Source organism: Geospiza fortis, unplaced genomic scaffold, assembly GCF_000277835.1.
Source record: "Geospiza fortis unplaced genomic scaffold, GeoFor_1.0 scaffold112, whole genome shotgun sequence".
Lineage (NCBI taxonomy): Eukaryota > Metazoa > Chordata > Aves > Passeriformes > Thraupidae > Geospiza > Geospiza fortis.
Genome location: NW_005054298.1, coordinates 18,954,962 through 18,967,990, shown reverse-complemented (window position 1 = coordinate 18,967,990; position 13,029 = coordinate 18,954,962). Strand labels below are relative to the sequence as shown.

General features: G+C 38.1%; 1 protein-coding gene across 4 annotated transcripts in view; it reads right to left on the bottom strand.

Annotated features, from left to right (window-relative positions):
* RAPGEF4 (Rap guanine nucleotide exchange factor 4) overlaps positions 1-13,029 on the bottom strand; it is a 142,161-nt gene that overhangs the window by 21,483 nt on the left and 107,649 nt on the right. For all 4 annotated transcript variants that reach the window (XM_005415866.3, XM_031057467.1, XM_031057472.1 and 1 more), the window contains 8 exons: positions 9,535-9,685; positions 8,236-8,324; positions 7,779-7,809; positions 7,464-7,542; positions 6,162-6,308; positions 4,378-4,475; positions 1,231-1,356; positions 592-770 (listed from right to left, as the gene is read on the bottom strand). In XM_005415866.3, coding sequence (XP_005415923.2) covers positions 592-770; positions 1,231-1,356; positions 4,378-4,475; positions 6,162-6,308; positions 7,464-7,542; positions 7,779-7,809; positions 8,236-8,324; positions 9,535-9,685 — 900 coding nt within the window. The remainder of the gene's footprint in view (positions 1-591; positions 771-1,230; positions 1,357-4,377; positions 4,476-6,161; positions 6,309-7,463; positions 7,543-7,778; positions 7,810-8,235; positions 8,325-9,534; positions 9,686-13,029) is intronic.

The window sequence follows — 13,029 nt, the reverse complement described above, 5'->3', positions numbered from 1 at the left end:
AGAGCTACTCCTTAGTAGGTCAGCACCCAACCTGTGCTGCTGCTTGGGGTTACTCTTCCCGAGGTGCAGGACCCTACACTTTGTGTCATCAGCAAACTTGCTGCAGATCCCAAACAGAATGAAAGTAACACAAGTGTCATCATTTTCATGCTGCATCTCTTTACTCTCCCCTCTTGGTTTTCCCACTCAGAGCAATTCTGAGAATGGTTCTCCTGAGCAGAACCAGAAACATTACTGTTCTCAGGAAAACGGGGCTCAATTTTGTTACTATTTACTAATTCACACACTAATATTTGCTAATGTATGGAAGGGTAAATGAAAGATTCTCCTAATGAACTGAAATACATTTTCTCACAAATTTGATGTATAAACATGGCCCTAAGAGATCACAGATCAAGGAGCAATGGAGAGTAGCACAAGAGAGAAGAGTATGTATTAACAAGGTTCTATACAGCCCTATAAGAAAACAGACAGAATTACCAAATACAGAATGTTTTAACCTCTACTCTGTGTGGCTGTCTGAAAAGAGAAAATAAACCCACACTGACTATACTAACCTCACTTCCAGCTGCCACAGGATTGCATACTTACTGGGCTGCTATCTTAATGTATTTCTTTAACAGCTGAACACGCTTGCTGAGTTGAGAGCAAAGACAAATCTCGGTGACCACCCAGAACTGAATTTCATTGAATCTTCTTAAAAACAAGTCCAGATTTGCCGTGGTCTTTTTAAAATTGTGCCTTCCAAAAGTGTGATAGATCAATTCCAGCTAGGAAAGAGAAAACAGTTTGGAATTCTTTTTGAAGATGTGTTTCTTCAAGGAAAGAGACTAAGACTGACCAGGTAAGTATCTAGCCTGAAACTTGTTCTGCAGTTTAGTTTACATTTATAGCTGCACCGATGACAAGGACTCGGGTTACAAATCCAGCATACAATAGCTGAGGCATAGTAAAAGTGTCACTACAGATTATATATAAACAGCTTAATACCTTAAAACAAACAAAAGTAGTTCAACAAGCAGCACATGTCCAGAAGAAGTCTAATTTTATTTTTCTATTTTGCCTATAAAATTAAGAATGTCTTATACTTTCAAACTTGTAGGTGGCTTTATTGTAGAATTTTTGAAAATCAAGCTTAGAGAAGGTTTTGGAAATAATGCACAAAGCTACAATGTACACTTAAACACTTTTTAATAGATTCTAACCTGCTGAAGAGATAGCTCCTCATACCTCATGCACACAGTTGAAGAGCTCCCAGTCATAAATTGTCATCTGATGTGCTAAGTCTTTGGAACTCATCAGTTCAAATGTTCCTACTGTACCAGTAGATGGTCCTTCTTGTTCTGGCAATGGTGCCTACAAACAAGAAAATATTATAAAAATATTTTAGACATGCTAAATCATATGGTTGGTGATTTCATTCCATAATATTTCTAACTTTTTTTTCAGTGTGACCACTTTCCTAATCACGTTTCTAATCATAAAACTGAAATTGCAGTAAAACTGAAATTTGCTTTTAAACACAGGTATTGGGTAATAAGCAAAACCAGCATCCAGTATGCACAGGATAGTCAGGAAAATTCTGAAAGCTCTTCAGAGACGCTGTAAGAAAATAAACCAGACTGTTCTCAGTGTGTTATTTTTAACATTGTTCTAAAATTTGAATCTATAATACACGTTGTGCTAATAACTAAAGCATGTGTGTTTGTTTAGGAGCATAGGTCTTTCCAAAAAACTTTTATGTTTCCTTTTTCACATACACAAATAACTAGGCCACCAAGGACAAGCCAAATACTTTTATATATTCCTGATTCTAATGATGAGAATTGCTACATCTAGCATGCTTCAGAAAGCTGCAGTGATTGCAAGATCTTCTGATCACTTACAAAATAAACCTCATACTTTCTCTTTGACAGTACACAAATTTGATGCACAATTTGTGATTTCAAATTCCTGGCTAGGCCATTTAAAATGATATAAACACAGTCTTATTCGAAAGAACCAAGTACAAACCATTTCTAAAAGGCACTTCCAGGCCACCCACTAAATGAGACTGATTCTGCACACAGGTGAAGTATTAAACAGAGATTTAAAACATGGCTTGAGATCAAGTCAATGTGAAGCAGTCTGTTGTACATATCAGGGGGAAGTGTTTGAAGCAGCACTGCTAAGGCGCTGCCAAACCAACCCCCCGGCAAAGGGAGGGTGAAACAGCCGCAGAGGCGCCGTGAACGCGCGGGTCAGCGCCGCTGCTCCAGGAGAGGGCGGCAGAGCTCGCACAGCAGCATCCCAACCCCGAGCTCACCGCCTTTGTCAAACACGGAACGATGGAGCACGGAATTGTCAACAGGCTGCCTTCCCAGCACAAACTCAGTGGTGTCTGCCAGATTAACAGACCTTATTTAGATGCTGCAATATAAGAAATGAGCCTACTAAATGAATCCTATTTTATATAAGAGTAATGTACTAGCAACAGAAATATCTGACTGGATTAATATATCAAAACACTTTCTCAGTAGCACATAGTGTGTGGGGCTTTTACTGCTGTATGCATTCTTGCTTTGTACTCTAGGGAAAACTTTCCTTTCAATTATCATTGTCATACAAACTAACTAAAAAACTTAACTAAATCATGAACATTATCACCTTAAAAGCTTCATCTATAATTTTAAAAAATAGTAGAAAAGTATTCTCTAAAAAATCCAGAGCAGCCATTAATATTACAAAAAGCTGCAGATTGCTTTGAATTGGGATTTGCACAAACACAAAATTTCTTTAGTTTATGACAACATATGAAATAAAAGCACAGCAGCTTTGTGTAGAAAATTCTAACTTGTGGATATCTGTGGAAAGAGAACTGCCTACAGATTGAAAGACGTCTTTTTTTCCCCCGTTTGGACATGAACACAACATAGCTGTTACCATAACAAACACATATTTTCCAAGGCTAGGAAAGAAGCACTTAGATGCAAACTCACAGCATATTTGAAAACTCATCTACTCAGAACAATTTTCACATGGGAATTGCCAAATGTAATGTGGATAAATGTTCATGAACAGGAAGAAGCCAGAAACTGGAATGTGAAAGGATTAAACTGGGAGGCAGCTAAGGCTGTAACATTTTTTTGATTTGTTTATACCTCTTTGAAAAAATGCAGCTGATAAGGGGCTGTAATTTGCTATGCAATGCTGAGGACCATATTTAAGTTGCTGAATGTACTTCTGTAATTCTTACTGAATTCAGTCTAGTTGATGAAAAGTAGCACATTGCAGCCCTGTATCTTAGAGCTCCCTGCAGCACTTTGAGTACTTGATGCATAGTAAATAGCACAGGAAAAAGGTATAAGACAATTTGCTCCAGACCCCAGAAAAAAGCCAAGACAATTTGCTGCAAAAGCTATGTGTACATAAGACAATGCAGAGCCATAAATAAGTACCCAGCACAGTTTTACTGATGCAACACCCCTGCTTAAAAGTAGCATGCCCCATGAGGGTATCTACTTGGCAGGATTAATTAACCTTAAGGGAACACCAGAATTTAATAAGCTGAACAAGAGGTATCTCTGCATGGAACTACATATGCTGGATGTGCATTCCCTGGTTACTAAATTGAAAGCAGCAGCAAAGAATAGATTTTACCATATCCATAAAAGAAATCAGGCATACATACTAAGTGGCTTGTTAAAAGCATACAGGAGGCTGAAACAAGGCTAGGAGTAATAGAGTTCATGCTGACATGACTTGGCAATGACATTTGTTTTTAATGAAATAAAAGGAACAAAAAGTACAGTCAAATCAAACTCTATAAAAGCAGACCCCATGGAGATTGCTAGAATGACTGTATAAACTGTAAGTACTTATAAGCAATTCTACCTAAGAAAAAAACAGACTTTCTACCAGGAATATTTTCTGTGATTCTACTTAGAATTACCTCAGATTTTGACACACTATTTTGTGGAGATGAGAAATAAAACAAAATTAAGGAATTTACTGCTGGAATCAAATCTCCAGAATGCTTTAATTGATAACACTTATATTAGAAAATATATCTCTATGACTTTGAGGAGATAATTGTGTAATGAAGAATTACTGCATGTCTTGGTAACAATATTCAGGTCTTCCTAAATGCTTAGTGTGACAGAGAGAATACTGGGATCAAGTTCTGTTATGTGGAACAGATGGATGGATTTCTGGTCTGCTTTAGGGAATTAGAACATCTGCTTGTTTTGTTTTCGGGGCTCACCCTATTGCAGTGTGACACGCCCTTTCTTGTGAATGTTTTCACTAGTTTTTATCTGAAGCGTGGAAATGCAAAAAAGGCCAGGTGTCCAAATAAACCAAAGCCTTGATGTTCCTGAGCACTGCACACACACGTACCAGAGAGTCGAACTGATCCCGAGGGCAGGCAAACAGCCGGCCATTAACGCTCAGAGTGGTGAACACCGAAACATCGTGAGGCTTGAGCACAACCTTTTCTGTAAAAATGAAACAAATTATTACTTATTACAATTTAGAGCAGGATTGATCTACCAGCTGCACACATCACCCTTCTGGGAACAAATTTTGCCCAGTAACTCCAGTATTCCAGATATAGAATAGAAGACAGCAAGTTCCTCTTTACTGAAGAAATGTGGTAAGCTCAGCCCAAATCAGTCTCCTACAGAACCAGAATCCCAGTCCCAAACTGCACAGACAGGTCAAGAAGGCTGTGCTGCTATCACTAGAAACTACCTGCAAAAATTAAGCCTAATTAGGGAGTCCATTCATTCATTGCTGAGCTGTAAGCATTTGGAGAGCTGTTCTTAAAAGAAATTGCTCTGGAAGGCAGTAACTGCTCAAGGAGGTGATGGAAATGCATTACAACATTGCCAAAAGAGCATCACATCACAGGTAAAGAAAAGATAATGAAGTAACTTACAAAACAGCCTCTTCCAGCAGATGTTGGTGATCAGCAAATCTGACTAAAAATTGCTTCAACTGCAAAAAGTAAAGCTGCCTAGTGTTAGTTCTCAGGAAGTGAGGCATTTTTGGCAGGCTCCACTGTTTGCAAAAATGCCTTCTAACACAGCTCTCATTACCTCTGTGTGTCTCCACACAGTCATACTCAACCAAAGCACTTGAGCAACAGCAGTTCTCCAGCAGAATTCACCTGCCAGCGACTCTCGCACTTCCGCAGCCTAGAGCAGGGCCTGATCCCTGACCCTCTGCAAACACTAGGTCTGTGTGTTTGGCACTAAGTTGCTCTTCAATAGTTTGCACTGACAGAGCAGGCAAAATGGTAGTGACTGTGCTGGCTAGCTATATACAGACACGAACGGGACGGGACTTGCTTTGGAATGCGTCTAGAGCCGTTTATTCTTCAGCATCAGCCTCATACATGATTTTTTACATGTAGGATGTGAGCAGCTCTCACTCTAGCCAGCAAGCTAAAGAATTTTGCTGTTACAATCTACCAAATACCCGTCTTAGCCAATTACACAGAGCAAAAGCATACTGACAGACAGTTTAACTAATCAACATAAACAAACGTAGCTTGAGTTAAAACAATACTTGCTTGTTCATTTATAAGAAATCAATGCATAAAAGTCTATTCATAAAATTTAGCTTTGCTATGGATACTTTCTGCAACTTAGAAAGCTATTCTGAAACATTAACATAGGTCTATTGTTCTATTTACGTCTTCCTGCAGCTTAACAAGATGCATCAGCAATATTAACAATTCTGTCATAAATGAGGCCTGTCTGTTTTCCCACAAACCTGAAACCCTCTAACTTTATAAATTCCTACAGTGACCACTGCCAGAATGTTGGCACTGCAGTGTTTTGTGACATTACTGATTCCTGAGTCCAGCATGAATATATCCATGCTTGCCTCCTATTTCCATTGTTAAAAAACTCTTACAAGTCTAACAGTGAAGGAAAATCAGGGTAGCTGTGCTCTGGAACATGCAGATGCACAAGATTCTCCACTGGTCCTGTCTCCCCTGTGAGCTGTAGTCTGTGCCTGCAGTAGAGGAAGGACTTGCCTCTCATTAGGACTTGTGTGAGAGCTGAACATGCACATGGGTACAAAACCTTGACTGAATTTTGGGGTCTTTCAATCCCTCCAAAATTCTGCTCCACCGTAACTGAGGAGTGTTTAAGATGATGCAAGTACAGTACCTCCTCCTGAACTCATCTTTACTATGATGAGGCCTTCTCCAGAGCCCAGCTTGTCTGCTACTGCACTGATCACTTCCTTCACAGAAGAAGACACTGGCACACGGATAGTGGTGTAGGTTTGGTCTATGCAGTACACCTTAAACAGAACTAAAGAAAAAAACATTGCACAGTTTATTCCACGTGTAAAAACTACTCATTTACCATACAAATTACTTTCACTTACTAACCAAGCCTCGCAAAATGAAATAAAGAAACAATAAATCACTACATAGCTCCCCATTACACAGATGCTCTACAATTTCTAGTACAGAAATCTCTGATTTCCCAGAGTTTTGGATTTTGGATTTTCAGTGTTCAGGACAGTGCCTGTCCTGTGAATGAGAAAGGTTCAGCCATATGAACTGAGCAGTTACTGCCTGTCTGGACAGATCCAAGAGGTAGTATTTCCCTGGCAGCAGGAACTGTTTCCCTCTTTGTAGGCCTAGAAATACCACTATAGACAACAGAAGCTGCATGACTGGCAGGATGTCTGCCTTTCACATATAGTTAGTTCCAGCTTTAGCATGGTTCTTCAAATGGTCTGATTTCTGCTACCAGCTTTCTCAGCCACATGACCTCGAATTTTGTTACCTTGTATTTACTGCTGCTCATTAGCAAGAGCTATCCTTTAATATCAAACATGTTGAAGAAGCAGCTTTTTAAGTGATGAAGTTCCACAAAACAACCATTAAGAGTACCTCATCAGTAATCTGAAAATTACATTCTGATACACTGATGTAAATTTACCTTAATCTCTTCAGAGAATCAAACAACACCAATAGGGCAAACCAGCAGATTTTGGGTTTTAGGCTGTGTGCCTAGATTCTTGGATTCTAGATCCATGGTCCATGACATGATTATCTGCTCCACTCCTACCTTGCAAAGAACAGCTGTACGTGTTAGTTCATAGGGGAGACAGAGGCTCAAACTTGACCTTCATCTTCCTCTCTTTATTGCACTGCCATTACCTGCAGTACAGTGTCTTATTGGTTCTTCCCTGTTTTGTTCACTCCTTATTTTAAAGGTTTTTACATCTTCCTCCAAGGAAGCAGTGTTTGATAGCACAAGTAACTAAGGGAAAAGACCGGGAGCACCTCAAATCAACAACAGAGAACAGTGGGCTAGCAAAAGCAAAGAGGGTTTGTTTCAGGCCAGGCTCCAAAATTCTGGGTAGGTACTTTCATTTATTTTTAGACCTTTTTTTGAGACAGACAAATTTATATAGATGTCAGTGGCTCAAGAAAAAGCAGATAAGAAACTCACCTTCATCACTGCCCCTGATAGGCTGGCGTTTCTGTGCTCTGTCATCACTTGTGTTGAAGAGCTGCAGAAGAACTTTGTGCTGAAAATGAATCATTGAGATTCACATTATGCACGAATAACCATGTTCTACACATGAACTACAATGCATCTCTTATCAATGGCAGGAAAAAGAGTAGCAATGCAAAATTTGACAATGTTAAAAGCTATCTCTCAATGTGTTTTTTTAATATATCCATGATTACTAAAGAGAAGATGCTTATGAATTTGCTGTACTTAAGATTTTACTTGAGAAAATGAACAAATACATTTTCTTACCTTCTTTTGTGGTGCTTTAGGTTCTTCAGAACTATAAAAAGGTAAAGCATAGAATATACAATGAAATATTGCCTGGAAGATTTTGTGTACAAAATCACCTATAGAACATGGACCGCTTGTCAAACTAGCATATCAATATAATCTTATTTATATATGAAAAGACTAGATCATACCACAGTTAATCCATGACCAAGGCAGAAAAAATATTATACAAAGTTCATGTAAGCATGAAATAAGCTTCTGTCAATCTCTCAGTAAAGGTATGGTGTTTGCAAGAATGATGTGGAAAAGAGGGCCATAGACATTAATTCAAATAAGCCTGCATGAAAACTTTCAATTTCATATAACTGAGTGTCATTCACAAAATGGCTTTTTAATAGATACAACCAACAAATTTTCTTCATCAATTTACTGAGAAAAAGGGCAGGGGAAGGAAAGAAGCAAAAACTATGCTCACATTTGCTTTACAATTTTCTCTAGCTCTGGAAGTTGCTCCTTTAGTGCTGCAATCACTCTGGTATCATCTGATACAGATACATAAAATTCCTGTAAATGATACAGAATAGTCTTTAAATAACTATAGGGGTAAATGAGCAGTACTCAGGAGAGAGGATTATGAGATGACATCTGATAGCTTAATGATTATAAAGAATGATAATCTGTATAGAAGAACACATGCTGGGCCCAACCCTCTATTACTTCTACTTGTTTGTCTCCAGCTGATTTAAAGGAAGAGTTACACACACAGAAGGGAAACCTGATGAGGCTCTTTAGCTCACTCTGTAACCACTGGCTGCTTGTGGAAAACCTGCATTTTCACACTGTCAAGGATAAAGACTAAAATATCCACAAATAATCTAGCATGATAGGGGTTTTTTATTCATTGCTGTTGTAGTCTTTAGTGCTTGATTTGCTCCTGAGTCACTGACTCTCAGCTATTCTAATCCATTACAGTATTACCCACTTTTAAACCCTCCTCGAACCTCTTCCTGTTATAGCTACATAAAACTGTCCTCAAGAAGGATCTCTGTGCTTGCAACTAGTGATTGTTCTTTAACTTCTGAACTAATGGAAGTCTATGTCATCTCCAAAGCTTGAAAAGCTTCCCCATCTGGGTTTGTGGGGTATCTGCCACTCTTAAAGCCCCTCTCTGTTCCCCTCTGCTAAACCTTAGATTCAGTTTTAAGCTCTTTAGGACAAGAACTTTCATTCAGCCAGTAACATATGGGATTCTGTTCCATAAACACCATATATAATAAGAATGGCAATCCCAATCATTTAACATGACATTGGCAGTGCATTCTTATCTTAGAAATCGAAGGATATGGCAGCAACACAAAGAATTTACAAGGGTTCTGAAGACAAAGATCTTAAGTTCCAACAGCTGCAGTACAGCTTTCACTCAAATGAAGAGGACTTTTGGTTCTGTAGACTGGCAGCCCTCCAGCTCCTTCCTGGCACACCTCAGGCAGGCATAAACAGCCCTCCAGTTCAGTCTGTAGGGTCCCTGAACCATTCAGAAGAAAATACTAGAAAAAGCAAATTCAGCTACTGCTATAACACAAACTACCCATACAATGCTTTGAAAGGGATCTGCAACACTATTTTCAGAGTTCCAGAGGCTGGCAATGGTTCAAACACTGTTGTGGTGCCTTTACTGTCTGCAGCCAAACCTGACAAAACATCATAAACTGAAATAAACTTTGCACTTTGAAATTATCTCTTCCACTTCAGTGATACAATGATTCCTTTATACCTCCAAAAAGGCCATTGCTGCTTCATCTTCTTGCAGTAAATCTCCATATAAAGCAGCCCACTGCAGAACCAGTCGAATGACTCGCCGTTTATTGTTGAGGGCATAATCCATCTTCTCCTGCTCTGTACCCTGAGAAGGCTGGGCATGATAGGTGCCCCAGTGTCAAGGAAAACATTCAGTGATTGAAAATATCAAACCCAGTATGAATTCACGAGCAACTGACTTCCAACAAACCACTTTCAGGGTGCTCAAACATAACTTTCCAATACACACTTCTAAATTCTGACATTCACCAGCATAACAATTTGCAAATTTTTCACATTCATAGTAAAAAGTAAAATGAAAGTGAATTTTCTGAAGAGCACAGGAAGGATCACAGTTTCACCACGGAGATGATTGCTCTAGGAGAACAGAAGATAAATGACACTTGGAACAACAAAGAGGATTAACTATGGAGACTGAAGAAGGATATTTCTCCTTGTTCCTCTTTGGAAACAGTTGAAGAAAAAGAAAAATGTCACTTTGTGTTCATTAACAATTCCAATTTTCCATTTGTTAGGAAGACTACCAGAATGAACCACCAGTGCTATTCCTTTTGTTTTTATAAGTTATTGTAACTCAAAATGAACCTCAGTCCCATTAAGGGAGGGGGACTTTGACATTTACAGCCTAAACTGACTATAGAAACACAGGGCAAAATAATATATTTTGTAGTAGCCTCATTGTCATGAGGAAGTCAGACATTTCCACTATGTCAAATAAAGTGCATTTCGAACACAATACTTTGTGAAAGTTATTTTGTGATGAACAAGAAGAAAAAATGGGAAGCACTTCAATGACCTTTTTAAAGACAAAGTGTCAACATTACAAAACTAAACAAATAGCTAAAAGGCCAAAAGTAACATTTATTGAAAGGAAAAAAAAACAAGAAAAAAAGTAAAGGCACAATGGGTAATAAATTGAGATAATTTGAGCCTTTAACCTATGTGAAAATGAAGTATCTCCAGAAGAAACAGGATTTGACAATTTGTGTGTCTAATTCTTGCTGGAAAAAGGTTAACAATATATATTTCAACTGTTCAAATAAACTGAGAGCTGAGTGGAACGTAAGGACCGAATGAGTCCAGTTACATCTTCAACTTTGCTTCCCAGTTACCAGAATTCTGATTCTGGACTGCCATGAGTAATACTATTCCCAATTACATAGTATCATGTAACATTAAAATGCTGACACTCTCCCTCACAGCTGTGTCCAGCATCCTTGCATGCTTTCAAGATGCACTTTCAGTTGCTGTACCAAAATATTTTAAAATACTAATTAGAAAATAAAAATATTAATGAGGAATACAAATTATATAAGGTATTTATTCTAAGTTTCTAATTTAGAAAAAAAATCTGTAACAATACTATTAATAAAATGCAATGGGGAAAAGTATCTATTAAATCATGCTTTGAAATGATCCTGCGGCCCAAAGCCCCTGGGGTGCTCATTTGACTGACAAACTTTCAGAAATCTGCATTTTAATTTCATTTGGAAAGGTTTAAAATTAACAGAGAACTAAACATGACAGTACAATTAAGGCAGAAAGGCAGAAGGTCATAAGAAGTAAATAATTCATTCTAAGTTATGTGCTCCAATATCTTGGGGAGCAAGTTTAATATTCTACCGAGTCATTTTTCTCATGCCATATTTTCCTTTCAAACACTATAATTATTTAATGTATTTTTACTTTCTTATTAACTGACTCACCACAGGCACTGGTAATTTTTCTGTATTTTTACTGCTCATTTACATTGATTTCTCTTTTATGAACATTATCACAGGGAAATTCAAAGAAGGGTTCTCACATTTTTATGCAATCTTCAGGATGCAGCTTCACTACAGACTGCAATCACAAATAAACTGTGATGTCTACTTGCAACAAGTGTCAGATAATTGCAAAATATTTATCAACACCAATATGGTTAAAGCTCAATATATACATATATTTCTAATTTTCCCTAGCATATGCTAAGAAATTGAAGCAATTCTGAAGGCTGTTCTTCCCTGTATAGGAAAACCCAGCTATAGCAGGAGCTGTGCAGGATCATTGCTACAACAGAATGCAAACTTTTTTGATGGCACGATGGTAAAGGAGAAACGTGCTGAAGAACTATCATCTACAGAGACAAAAAGAGGAGTTTATTATTTGCAAGTATTTAGACAATGGTCCTTTAAAGGTGCACCCCTGCACACATGCTTACACGCTGGCACTAACCCAAGGTCACTTTTGGAGTTGCTGCTCAATTTCAGGTTTTCTTTCAGGCCTTGTCCTGCCTCCCTCTGACAAGCTGTAGCTCCGAGAGTTTGTCCATTTTTATTCTGTGAAGAAGAGGGAAAAAGGGGCCCTGGTCCAACATACAGGACTTATATCCTGATCCAGGACAGGGGAGTATGCTTTGCTTCCCTATAAACAGAAGTGATTATTTTTCATATTGCAGGATCTATTCTTTAATGACTGAAAAAGACTTGGTGTGCCAAAGGATAGCACAGAATAAGCATGGAATCCACAGCAAGCAATAATGTTACTTGGAAAAAATGGTGCATCTGTCAATTTCTTTCAGAATTAAAATAACTTACAAATGACTGCTGTAAAAGAAGTGAAAACCCAAATAATTTATACTCTGTACTATGCTTGAAAGCACTTCAGTGGTCTAGCTCTACTCATACTTGCATGTTACCAGCTAAAATAGTATCCTAAGTGGGTGTAAGAAAATAGACTTGTTTTGATTCAAAATTGGGAGTTGAAGTAAAAAGTTGCCAACTGAATCAACTTTTCTTCTTTTTCTGTTTTAATTTCCTCATTGAGCATAACTAATCTCTCCTTAGTCTCACAGCACTGGCGAACACTTTTGTAGCATGATTTTGCTCAAAAAAGATGAGCTTTGTTAGGAACCTTTCAACTCTAACAATAAATTTCAATGGTACAATCAACAAAGCACAGTTAGCATTCCATATTCAGAATGAACCAAATAAATAATAATTCAGCTCCAGGAAAGCTAACACTAAAGCAGTAGGATACCAGTTACTTCCAGCCCCTCTCTGAAAAGAATTAACATGATGCTTGCCATGACCCACTGAAGACCATGGTCTTAGCATCCTCTCCAGAACAGATTTCATCACAAGTGAGTATTTATCCTTAAGTGTGATTATCCTTAACTTTGATTACCAGAAAAGCTTCTCCCCTGTAAAGAATGAGGTACATTTTGATTATGGGTCTGATTTTCCCCGTTGTTGGATAGAGGTATTTAATTATAACTGAGGATAGAGAAGCCTGAATCTCAAATGGACTGACTAAATAATATAAGCTAAGTGAATCAGGACAAAAAACCCCAAACATTAAAAGTGCTGCCCTTTCTTCCCCTCTCAATGCTGTCAGCAACAGCGTTTCATAATACTTTTGATATCCAAAACAATGTGATTTTGGAAATGTGTTTGTTTCAGGTGTGCGAACA